The following is a 13026-nucleotide window of genomic DNA, read 5'->3' on the forward strand; positions in this document are numbered from 1 at the left end:
TATTTCATTCGCGAATCGAATACTCAATATTCGAATTTCCGACTATTCGCCGAATACGAACGACACCTCCCGAAAGTGGGCTTCACCTGAAGCTTCCCTGCATGAGGTGAAGCCTGCTTTACGAAACTGCCCATGCTGCAGGACCAGCACAGACAGATTGTAGTTTAGCTTCAGATAACGTTAGTCCAAGTTTACTCTGCATACTTCGCCTGAGGAAGGGGCGGAATCCCTCCCGTGTGCAGTTTAGCAGTGGCAGTGGGGGACTTTGATTTGATGTCTGGGAGTTTGCCTTTAGGGACTCTTAGATAATGCCTACAGCTGAGAAACAAAAAGGGTGTCCTGTAACTTCCACAGGGCATATATTGTAAGCTCCTTCCTATAATCTTCCTCTAAAGTTCCTATAAACTCTGTACATGCTGAAAGATCGTTCAGCAGGTATAAAATGATTGCAGGTGGCAGACATTTGTCTTTGTCAGAGGAAAACACAAGATATCATGTATGTAATGCTGAGCCACAACGGTGCTTTCAATCTCTAATTCTATAAAGTATTATTGTTCCCACATTATCCAAGAAAATGAAGTGTTTTCCATTTCAAGCAGCCGTTGATTGCTTGCTGCGGAAAATCGCGGATTTTACAAGTCGGCGCCGCAGAATTTTGAATTTGCCGCAGCAGAAACCCAGGGGCCTTAATCATGCTGCACGATATACAACGATAATTTTTAGACTGCAAAATAAACCCAAGACAAGGAGTACATCGAAACAACGAGAATTTGTCTGTATTTCTTGTCCTGGGTTTATTTTGCAGTAATTTTTAGTGTAGAGAAGAAATAACTTACAAAATAACTAAACATCTGTTATAATGCCACACTGAATATCAATTCACGTGTAATAGAAATGCAATTATACGACACAGTAAAGACAGACGATATGGCGTCGCTCCGTGATCATATGCGAAAGAGAACGTATTTCCCATGGTTCTCGCAGGCTCTCGTAATACACACAACAGGTGGCACTACAAGTTTTGCGAGTTATCTGTTTCAGTCAGTTTTGATGTTAATGGTATTAACAGAGCATCGAAGGACTAAAAAAATGTGTATATATATATATATAGAGAGAGAGAGAAAGTCTGGAGTGGCAGAAACTAGGATTACAAGCCATTAAGCATCACTGTAAGGAACACACTGTAACCTTTCCACCAGGCCCATTTTTTGCTTTCTAAAGTACCTTACCACGATCATTTCATGTTACCGTAATTTCACGCATAAAAGCCGTACTGCAGATAAGTCGCAGGACCCGTTTTTAGGAATGTTTTGAAAATTTTTGGGCAGATAAGTTGCACTCGCGGATAAGCCGCGGGCGATTTGTGCGACCAAGGAGACCATAGAGAAGGCCATAAACCCTGTTGTCCATACTCAGGGGTCGGCATGGTGTACAACAAAGGAGGTCAGTTCTAGTGTTCTACCAAGATTGGATTGTGCCCTTGTTGCGTGTTTTCATGCATCGACGGGTCAGTGGCCTTCCAGAAGACATGAATCACTGTTACCACTTTCGTTAAAGTTGCTTTAGGGAAGGCACCAGGAAGGTCAGTCTACACGAATGTGGACGTGCCCCTGTTACGCACTGTTCGTGCATTGGCAGGGCGGTGCTGTTCCAGAGACACTGTCGGCCCTTTCGTTAAAACCGGTGTATGGGGAAAATACCGGGAAAAAATAGTCTAGATAAGCCGCACAGTGCCCGTAAGAAAAAAAAATATTGCGCATAAGCCGCGGCTTATACGCGTGAAATTATGGCACTTTAATTTCAATGTTTTCGGTTGTCTTACTGCCAAAAGGATTCATAAGAGCAGCACCCACAGACAGCTATGTTTGTAGAGAGAGAATAGATCATTATACCTGGAGGACCGATGCCGCATTCACATCTTGGTGGGTTGCAAGGACGACACATGGTTTGCCTTTGAGCATTGCATCCGATAGCACCTCTTTTAACGTCTCTCTCGCTGCTTTGAGTGAAGCTTCTCCCGAAGACGCATCCAAGACAAAGAGTACCCCATGCACACCGTCAAAGTACTGTTTCCAAAATGGTCTGATGGCATCCGTACCTGCAACAATTTAGTTTCTTTTGTTACATAATGTTCGCCACTCGGCATTTCTCCTGGGAAGGTTGGCGTATATTATTTCATAGCCTAACCCTGCAATGTGCCACTGCATGTGCCCTAGCTAATGATTTATCTGACTGGTCTATGGCAATGCTCCACTACAAGCCTTTGTGGTACAAGACGTGAGAATTTCCCGAACCGAGAGAGTACACGATGCCTGTGGCATCAGTAATTGTCAAGGTTAGTTGTAAAATTCTAGTGGATGATTATTATGTGCCCCGACATCGAAAAAAAATAAAATCTAATGCAAATTGAAGAAGACAGCTGTATACTTGTGGTCGTGTAAAAACAAACCTTTGCATTATTTGTTTCGCAACAGTCTTCTAAGATTGGAATGCAGGGAACAAGCTACACAAAGATAATGCCTTTATATCTTTACAATGAATGCAATATGAAAAAGAGTGAAGTGCTGTGTCATCATCACCTTTATGTACATCCTTTGTCTTTGTCTGAGGGTCTCATCGATTTTAATAATGCAATACATTTTTCGTATACGCTAGACAGTCTGTCTGAACAGTCTTCTCGGAGGAGAAGTTAAAGCTTGAAGAAACCACGTCACAAAGAGTCTGTCCACTCACAAGGCAGCAACAAGGGGTTATCCGTAGAGCGCATGATTCTCCGCGGAGAAACCATGCACACCCAACCTTGAGCTATTAGCTGGTACCCCTTTATTTGTAAGGTGCGTGGAAACCAGAGTTTCCACTCTCGGGGGGTCCAGTAGCAGAGGAAAGTGCAACACAACAATCTCAAGAAAGAGAACAACCTAAACACCCGCAAATCGTTATCAAAGTTCACGTCTATAAGTACGGTCTGCGTCGTCCGGATGACAGGACACAACACTTCTCCCCCTCAAAAGTTGAGGCGCAGAGTATGTCCCACCCGGGAGTTCCCGGAGGATCCACCGTGCTGGTCACGTATCGACGGCATCACGGGTGCACGTATGGTAATAAATGCCTTCCTCGATTTTTGAATGGCTGTTTTGTACTTCCTCCGGTGAGGCGAACAGACGCAGAAGGCCCCTAGAGTGGGAGCCAATGAGGCCCAGTTGGCCGATGAGGTTGCTTCATGGGTAACAGGGGAGAGAGGGAAACAGGGGAGCTGCACAGACAGCTCAACTACATGCTACTCATCTCACTACTGCATAGCGTATTCTTTCTTTGCAGTTTTTTTTTATATTTCATATACCATTAACCCCAGCTGTGGACAGCAAAGAATTTGGTAATTATTTATGTGACTTATTTCGTATGTGAGAAGCGTTCAATTGGATACAATGACACTGTTTCAAATTGAAGGACGACAACGGATGGACATGAAGCAACAGGACATGACAGGACAAACATGTTCAAAGTGCTCAGTATCATGGCGTACATGTGTGAGGTGAGGTGTAGCGAAGAGCCACATACACGCTACTTGCATGCGTTTTCATGTACTCCTCATGTTTGCTTAGTTTCCTTCTTTGCCCACCCCCGGCTGTAATGCCTAATGCCCCTGAAGATATACAAACAAAATATGTACCTCCAAGCTCTTTTATGTTCAGCACAGTATCGTTGACGGGCAGGGTTTTAATGTTGAAACCTGAAGTCGGCTCTATGCCCTCTGTTGGTTCTCCGACCAATGTCGCCAGTGCAGTGGATTTCCCTGCCCCTGTGAGTCCAAGACAGAGTACTTCATACTGTTCCCTTGGTTCAACGATTTTGTTGCTGCAGGTGAGCCACTTGCAACACTGCACAGATGCAAAGGGTCTATTGTTAGAGCATCTTCCAAGATAAGAGCCAGTGATGCTGTATGTGCTTACAATGATGCACTGGCTTGCTCTCTGATTCAATATCTTTGGCTTTCAGAGGTTCTCCTCAAACATACTCAATAGCTGCAAGCCGCATGGTAAGGTCCAAGTCCTTTTCGCATCACATATCCTTATCGTGTACAATTATTTGATATCTCTTCTGTACGACCCATTACAGCACACCCTCCTTTCTTGCACTTCCCCACGGTTCTTGTTGTGCTTATGAATAAGTTTGTTTCTCCTCTATTATACAGTTTCGCCTCGCACTGTGTGTAATTGGCTATCAAAATGGCTCGCATCTGCTTGAGGAGTCAGCAACATGCTGCACTTCATCTTTCTTCAGAATTCCTTAAAAAGTTGGTACTTGGACGTTGGTATATTACTCTTGCATCACTCCATTAATCTGGAAGTGCACTGCATACTGCTTGGAAGAGCTTCCAGAAGCGTGTCCGATGCGAGGAGTTACCTTTTGACCTTTTGATTTTGCCAGCATAGTTCACCTTAATTTTCACACGTTGCATTCCAAACACAAACTTCACTAAATAGGGTAACACGGGTAAGCATCACTTAGATAGCTGCAGGGCATTCCGTTAACACACATGAAAGTTAATGTTAAATGCAGAAAGGTATATTTACCCTCCGAAGAGCTATCCGACATCCTGCAAAACCTATTTGAATATTCTCCATGACTTTCGGCATGGTTGTGCGAGTTCAATGTCCGCCCTTCGGAACGCCAGATTTGTCAACAGAACCTTTGCGGAGTTATCCTCATCATATTTGGCACGGTCGGAAAAACTAAAAGGCAGGAGCCTGTTCTTGTTTACTTCTTTTCAGCGCGTCGCCATGTTTCTGGAAACACTGGTTGCCAGGACGAATGGACAAGTTGTGTGCAGCGCGCACGCGGATTGCATAATAAAGTAATCGACAAGATCTGTAGCATATCACTGTATTAACGCTGTATGTACATCAACAAAAGTTCGTTAACTTTCACTTAATCGGCGCCGTCTTCATCTGTCGTGTCATAGAAAGTGTCTATAAGGTCCACAGCCATGTCGACAGGTTTTGTCGTCTGCTTCGCAACGTAGTCGGCGACAGTCATTGGAATGTTTACGTTGTCTTTTTCAGCTTCTTTCCTGCTCTCCAACACGCACGTCCTGTTGACAAAAAAAATAATTTACATTGGATGCACATGCATCGCGTATCAGCGCCAACAACCGTTTTGCGCGTCAGCGTGAGGCGCACGCCGCGCCCGCAGTATGCCGCCGCGTGCGGCCATGTGGCAAGCCGATCACCCGGTAAACATGTATCGAGAAAGCTAGGAACTAATACTACAATAAACTACCTTGCTCTCCACGTCGTAAAAATGCGGTAAATAACCGCTACACAACAAGGGCTTTGGAGAGTCCTTCTACCATAGACCTGTTTCTCTGGGCCAGGTGACGCGAGTGAGCAGCAACGTCAGCGCCCCAAATTGTGCAACACGCGGTCGTTTAGGAGACGACGCGGCACCTTTAAATACAGTCTCGAGTTGTTCGCACTTTTCAAGAAGCACCGCTTTTTCTGTGGATTTCCTACAGGTTTTGTAGCTTCCTTGGCACCATACCGTTTGAAACACCATGCAAAACACGCTGATGAAACGACCTACTGTTGGGATCTGTGGCCGTTTGGGCCCGAAATGGCGCTGTGCAAACTTCACTGCAACAACCCTATAGGCATAACGTTCTTAGCGGTGGGGACCTCTAAAAACCATCATTCTCCTCCAGATTTTGCGATGCCGAAGTAAGAAAGAAAGCGCAACAAAATGGCCATCACTGGCAAAGAAATATGTTGAGCTCTGTCAAAATACCACAAAGGGACAGCAAATATGCATCAAATAGTGCTTCTGGTTCAAAAGTAGCCATGTGCACAGTCTGTCTTTGCCACTTTTCTCAGTTCAGGGTTACCACTGGTCATTACTTGCCCGTGCCAGTTGCTGGTTCAAAGGCGATACCAGCAGTTTCATTGCAATTTGAACAGTTCAGACAGAAAAAGGAGGAAAAAAGGTAAGAGGAGGAGAAAAAGGGAAAAAACGTTTTTGTGCACAGGGATCTGAATGAGCGCTTCCCCTTCTGGTATTTTCCTTGTCCAACACTCTGCTCCTCCTCCTCTCTCTTTTGATCCCGCTCAATGAGCAGATATTTTTCATGACAACAGTTGGCAACCCTGGTTGCAAGAGATACCAAAGCAAATGCTGCAGCAGCCTTTGTCACATGACACTGGAATAAAACATCGTAACATTCGTTTGGGGAATTGTGCATAAAGTCCTGTGAAAGAAAGCAAGAGCAACAAGCAAAAAAGTATAGAATGCCACATACGCATCAGCGCGATGACATTACTGTTCAACCGCACAAGCTCATCTCGGCTCAGTCTCTTTTTATTTATAAGTCACTTTTACGAAAACAAAAATGCCACATCACACCCTTCAAAACAGCCTCATATGGACAACATTCCACAAAAGTATTTAAAAAGAAAAAAAAAGCAATTATCTTAAATAGGGAAGCAGTGGCCGATGCACGTGTTTTTTTGAAGCAAGACTCAGTAAAGCCGTTTGAGCTTCAAGACCTGCTACCACTAGCAAGCATGTTTAGTCCGCAAAGGGGAAGGAAGGGGGTTCTCTCCATACATAAATAACGGCTTTAAATTTTCCATTCACGCGAGGTCCATGGCAGAAGCGCAGAGAGCAGATGTGCCATTACCCGGGAACAACAGTGTAGCAGCTCCTTCACAAGGCTACACATAGTGAACACAAACTGGCATAAGACAGCAGCAGTTAAGTCCCATTTTGAACGCCTCCACCGACAAGTACTCGTGGTTTTTCCCGGAGATGGTAAAAGTGGGGGAAAACCCCAGCATTATCCTCGAACGGCGGCCGAAAAGTCCACAATTAAGCACTGCTAGACAGAGAATCCTCGTCAGCCAAGTGCTTTTGAGAAGCAGGCAGCAGCGGATGGTAAACTAAAGTTATAGTTTAGGAGTCTGGAGAGCACAAAGCTTTTCTCTACCTCCTTATCCAGCCAATCATCTAGCACTTTTTTTGTAATAGCTTACGGGTGATTAGCGAAAGCCTTCTCCCTGGCTCACATAACCTACGGAAACATCCGATGCCCCACCACACTGCTCCAGGTTACCAATCAAAAAAAGCCTCATGCCTATGCGAGGCTCGTATATCAACTGACAGAAAAACATAAAAAGTGAACAAGCTCCCCTTCCCTCCTCGAAGACCCTCCGATCCTCGGCGCGAAAAAAACATCAGTTCACGTTCTTTTTTTTCACACAGCCACATCAGGACTCCCCGTTTCCTGAATCTTCGTCATCCCTTCCTCCTGGACCTGTGTCACCCCTTTCTTCTTCTTCCTCATCCTCCTCTTCGTCATCTTCCAAATCATCGTCGTAATCGTCGTCATAAAAGTCCGTCATGTCCGCCTCAGCAGCTGACGCGGGGTCGTCTGGAAGTTTTTGCCGGTGTTTGACGCAGTACTCGTCGATCGTCATCGGCACAGTCACGTTATCACGATCAGCTTCTATACGTGTGGACGACACTTGCTTCCTTCAGAGGGAAAAGGGGGGAAGGAAAGAGGAAAGGCAGAAGGAAAGATACGGAAGTGGAAAGTGAGGTAGAGAGGGAGGGAGAAAAAAAAATTAAATTAAGGCAGACCATTTAGGTAATATACGGCAATATTCAGCTTGAAAGCAGCAATACATGCAGATCGTGATGCTAGGTGATGTGGCTAAATAATCTAACAAGCCTAATAAAGAGTAGTTATCTATTTTGCAGCCCCTCCATGTTATAATCTGGTGCTATAATCATGCCACAGTCTGGTGCACCGTTCTTACATTGTATATGACTAGGAAGGGTTTTCTTCAATAATACCAGAGTACCTACCTGCCTGATTGAAAATACTCAAGTACAGTCGAACCTCGACATAACGAAACGCGCGGGGACCGCAATTTCTTTCGTTGTATCGAATTGAAGGTCACGGATCGCGACCTCTGAGAGGGCGCGTGCTCTACATAGGTGTCGATAACCCCCGCCACGATGCGAAAAAGTTTTTCGTGATAAATGACAACAACTACAAATACAGCGACAACGGGCACCTATGGCATTTTATTCTTGCGTGAAATAGCCGGTTATCCGCGCCTGCGTCGTGCCTAGAAGACGCGGTGTCACGCATTCGTATGCCGCCAAAGCCTCCGCAGCTTTCTCCATATGGTATTGTGATCCCGCAAATGTTCTACGTCTATGGCAGTGCGTCTACCATTGCTACGGCAAGTTTATCCCGGTGAAGAAAATCATCTAGGCTGATTTCGTCACTTACGCGGCCACGCGAACAAAGTGTTTCCCACAAGCGCGCGATGGCACCTTTGTCCTGCAGTTGGCTGCAACCGGACAGTTCAAAATCAGTGCGAAAAGGAGAAGCCTCAACAGGAAAATCCCTAACATTCCGATGACTCAGACTTCCTTTTGTAGGCATCAGATTCCTCCTGACCCTAATCGCGCTTGACATCTTTTGCCACGGGAACAGGACACTACTTGCGCCCTTTGTTTTCGTGACCCTAAAGTCGGCTTTGGGGTCATAAACCTTATCCCGTTCTTTCGCTGTATCGAGGCGGCGGCTAAAAAGTGTTTCGTTGTAGCTGGAGTTAAAATACATTGATCTCTATGGCCTTCTACCGGGGAATCCAAATTATTTTGCTCTATCGCAAATGTCGTTATATCGCGTTTCGTTGTAACGAGGTTCGACTGTACTATAAATTTTGTAAAATAAAATGCACTAGAAGGTGGCTTTTAGCAACTGTAAAATCTACTTGTTCACACTTCCACCTCTACCTCCACTTATTTATGTGTATCGTTACATCCATTATATAAACTGAAATCTCCAGCAACCAAGTGAGAACATCCTGCAATTCTCACTGCTTTGCAAAAATCACATGCTGAAAAACTGGCTTTGTCTCACTGCCTTCTCTCCGCATTAATGAACGGCAAAGCATTCCCAGTGTAGAGCTACGTCCAAAATTACCTGATGATGTTCTCGTACTCCTTGTCCTTTCCTTTAGTGTCTTTCCAGCGGCGGTACATGACTGACGCATCCACGTTGGCAGGAGAGAAAGTGTTGGGCTCATTCAAGAGGGAGATGACACTGAGCAGCACAGTTCTGCAATCAAAGGGTCAAAAGACTTAGCAGTGAATATGCAGGGCATCCTCTTTCTTCAGTAACACTAAATATTGCACTGAGAGAGACAAAATGATAATTTCGAAGGCTTTAGATAAATTACTGGCAGGCCATCTATGCGTATGCAGAAGCATACACCAGAGGCAGATCCAGGATTTTTCTGAGGAGTGGGTCTAGCCATGGACAGCATGCTAGATACCCAATCTAGGGTCAATTAAACGCTATGTGAAGACAGAAACTGAGGAGGGGGTCAGGACATCCGGACCCCCCTCTAGATCCGCCCGTGGCATACACAGAGTACATTTAGGTTATTGCCTTGTGTGTGCAAGGTACCACTGGTATGCTGAAATATTATATGCAGGGTTTCTTTTTTTTTTATACAGATTTTTCATTAAAAAAACTATAGAGCTATAGACATTCTGTTTTCACTTGTATCATCTCTGGCCCGGCGGACGTTCTTGGCCATCTGTTGCTCAACCGTCAAATGACTAAATACCTAAAAATCGTTAATTAACTTTTTAATTATAAAAGATTATAAAAGCTACAAAGTTGTCCCAATGAGAACATCTGTTCCTTTGGTCACTTGATACCATAGCCATGTTCCGAACAAAAATCCGTTCGATAGATCGTCCGCAAAAAATTCGTGAAGGAACACATTTTTTCTTTTGTTCATTGGGCATCTTCGGCGACACATCTTTCCTTCACCCCCAATGTGAGAGGGTGAAAGAGCACACTATCGCCTTTTGCATCCTGGAAAAAGATTAAAAGAAAACAGAAAATGCAACCCAAAGATAAGGGCAGTCTCGATAGCGTCACCCAATACATTTGTTTTTGTTTTGTTTCTGCAAGTTAAAGCTCATCTTCCACGCACGAGGCGGCACTGTGCTCCTTCACCCTTTCACATTGAGAGTGAAAGGAAGAAGTGTCTCTGGAGATGCACCATGAATAAAATAAAGAAAAAAAACGGTGTTCCTTCACAATTTTTTTGCGGACCATCTATCGAACAGATTTTTGTTCTGAAAACGGCTACGGTATCAGGTGACCGAAGGGAACGGATGTTCTCACTGGGACAACTTTGTAGCTTTTATAATTAAAAAGTTAATTAGCGATTTTTAGGTAATTAGTCACTCGACGGTTTAGCAACAGATGGCCAAGAATGTCCGCCGGCAAAGAGATGATAGAAGTGAAAACAGGGTGTCTATAGCCCTTAGTCTTTTTTTTTAGAAAAAATCTGTATAAAAAAAGGCACCCTGTATATGTATTGTTAGTAACAGGCCAGCCCTGACACGAACCGAAGCTACAACAGTGCTCTCACACGCCTTCTTTGATGCTTAGATTCACAGTGCAATTGTAATTTCATTTTCTATTTTACTTCTTTATATAATATAAGCTTTTAGTTTATAGTCAGCATTTTCGACGCTGTGCCATTCCTGTTAGTACCTTCCATTTTTTTGTTGTGCGAAGCAATTATGCCATGCAACTTAGTAGAACCCTGATCTCAAAATCAATGGCTCCAGAGTATCCATTTAAAGCATGTGGACCCAACCCAATATTTGCACTCCCGTTGTGAGACCATGACATCAACGGCAGGGTCTTGGGAAGCATCCTCACAGTTGTTAGAAGCCAGTACTCACCTGACATTTTGTGTTGGATTCCAGCGTTCGCAAGGCAGCTCACCACTTTGTGGATCGTCGATGGGTGGATGTAAGATTGAGATGCAGAGATCACCATTCTGAAATGAGTTTCGCATTAATACTTTGCTACAACAGACAAGTCGTGGCAATGCTTTTTCCACCAGTTTGCTCAGCACAGTACATAATATGAGTATATTAATATCAACAGATCGTATTATAGCACTAGACCAACTCCACTAGAGGCACTCCAAAAAAAAAAAAAAAGTTTTTTCTTTCGCTTTGTATCTGCATGATGCTGCATCGTGTAAGAGTCCCCCTGAGACTACTTGCTTACACTTAAAAAGTATTTATTATCTTCTGAAGTGTCATCCTACGAAGTATCTGTGTGCTCTGTGTGCTTTTCTAGTTTTATTTTTTACAATTCTTTACCTTAACTTCCGAAGGACATGTCACCAGCCACTGCACAAGCCAGTGCCATGGGCTTAAGCTAATTAACCCTAGAGGATAGACATTCTTGATGGCCTCCACATTTTTCTTAAGGGACTAGGCACATGTAAGAGTTTTGGTTTGTTCAGATTTTTTAGAGCAGTAAAGTTGCATGTAGGAGAGAATTTAGGGGGCTCTCCCTCTGCTGGAGAGTTCCACAAAGTGTGTAGAGTGTAGAATTTACTTTGGTGAAATTTACTTTAATTTAACCCTAAGCTAAACCATAATGCAAAGGTGTTACACATTAAACTTGCCAGAAACATAAACAAACAGAAATACGCAAATTCTGCATTAACAAAGAACCACCCTACAACAGGTCACAAAATACAGCACAATTCTGTAAAAATCAAGTCAGAATTGACCGTTTTTACATACATGAGAAGTTCACCAGGCATTAAAAGCTGTAACGAGATTTGAAAGCAGAAATGCAAAAGGATGGCCAAAGGTTCAGAAAAGGTATGAGCACTTGATGGCAATGGTATGGTGGACACTAGGACAAATATGTGGTCGAATTGTGTGTTTTCGTTTCCACCCTACGTGTTGTTGTATTGTAAAGTTTCGTAGTTCGTAGGCGCAGAAGATCAGACATTGCAGACCTAAGTGATACCGCAACCGTGTACTTCAGTCACTCTTTGCTTACCTCGTACACATTCGGGTGCCAAACTTTTGTGAGGAAGCGTACTGTTGGTGGCGAATAGGGGTAGTCAGGAGGGAACTTCATGTGGGCCTGCAACAAAGACATTAAACTTGTGGGTAAAATCCGCAATTCAGCCATGCAGCAGTATAAACATCCTTTCACACAAATGTCTTATAGAGTGAGCGAAGTGTTTATGGAGGAAATTCCGACGTGTCGTATAATGCTTTTCCTTTCCATACTGCTCTTCGAAGTACGACCAGCATACTGTGAACGGAAGGTATCATGAACGTCGCAAGGTATACCTTTCGCAAGAGAGGAGACACAGCTATGACCAAAGTTCCGCAACCCTTTGATGAATCACTAGGCCTAAGCAATCAAAGATCAGCTGTTCGGCGCTGTCGTATATTTCACGTTGACGTATTTTAAAACTGAGTAACAGCCGTCTTCTTTGGTTCTGCAGTCAGACTGCATTACTTGCACATTGCTGGTGCCCAAAATATCCGAAGGAGATAATGCGCATCGTAGGCCTCGTTTCAGCGCGTACGCTTGCAAGATGCAAAGACCAGCTTCTACACTTCAAAGAACAAAGAAAGAGAAGTTGTATACGGTTACCTTAAAGTATCCTCCTTCGTATAGCGTATCTGGCGGTCCAAAGATAGCAACCTCCCATTCAAAAAGATTGTCCTCATTGACGAGCTTCACCCGAAAACCTTCGACGGGCTCCTCTTGTAAGCTCTTGAATTCTAGGGCCAAGGCTCGTAATGCACTGCTGGTCGGCTGTTGAGCCATTTTCTGAGCCCGTGAGGGTCAGCACGCAACGGAGGAAGCTAATACACCGCCGATCTTTATTCCTTCCCCGTTCGTTATACGAACAATGAATTCCCTGCGTCAAAACACCACAAAGATGGTTACGAGTGACGTCACCGGAAATGTCTGCTATTACGATTTTTACATCTTCCGAGAATTATTTTTTGGTACAAAGCCTATCTAAACATGGAATTTGTCTCATACTTCATTTGTATGCAAGTTCCAACAAAATTTAGCAGTTCCGTAAAACTTTGTTACCTGCAGACGATAGAAACGCGGACGGCGGCAAACAGCGGCAAAGATTAGTATTAGTA

General features: G+C 44.0%; 2 protein-coding genes across 3 annotated transcripts in view; both read right to left on the bottom strand.

Annotated features, from left to right (window-relative positions):
* LOC135388724 (ADP-ribosylation factor-like protein 15) overlaps positions 1–4823 on the bottom strand; it is a 13495-nt gene extending 8672 nt beyond the window's left edge. The window contains exons 1-3 of the mRNA XM_064618469.1: positions 4575–4823; positions 3671–3878; positions 1893–2098 (exon numbers count right to left, since the gene is read on the bottom strand). Coding sequence (XP_064474539.1) covers positions 1893–2098; positions 3671–3878; positions 4575–4637 — 477 coding nt within the window. The 5' untranslated portion in view covers positions 4638–4823. The remainder of the gene's footprint in view (positions 1–1892; positions 2099–3670; positions 3879–4574) is intronic.
* A 47-nt stretch (positions 4824–4870) lies between these two features.
* On the bottom strand, positions 4871–12823 carry LOC135388721 (ubiquitin-conjugating enzyme E2 R2-like). Of its 2 annotated transcripts, none has more exons than XM_064618466.1 (5): positions 12518–12823; positions 11909–11995; positions 10783–10880; positions 8996–9130; positions 4871–5092 (listed from the first exon to the last, which is right to left on the bottom strand). In XM_064618466.1, the coding sequence occupies exons 1-5, from the start codon at positions 12692–12694 to the stop codon at positions 4930–4932; spliced, it is 660 nt and encodes a 219-aa protein (XP_064474536.1). In that variant the 5' UTR covers positions 12695–12823; the 3' UTR covers positions 4871–4929. The 2 variants fall into 2 exon arrangements, with proteins under 2 accessions (XP_064474536.1, XP_064474535.1); XM_064618465.1 differs by lacking the exon at positions 4871–5092 and adding an exon at positions 6336–7524.
* Between the last annotated feature and the right edge of the window lie 203 nt (positions 12824–13026).

This window comes from Ornithodoros turicata, chromosome 3, assembly GCF_037126465.1.
Source record: "Ornithodoros turicata isolate Travis chromosome 3, ASM3712646v1, whole genome shotgun sequence".
Lineage (NCBI taxonomy): Eukaryota > Metazoa > Arthropoda > Arachnida > Ixodida > Argasidae > Ornithodoros > Ornithodoros turicata.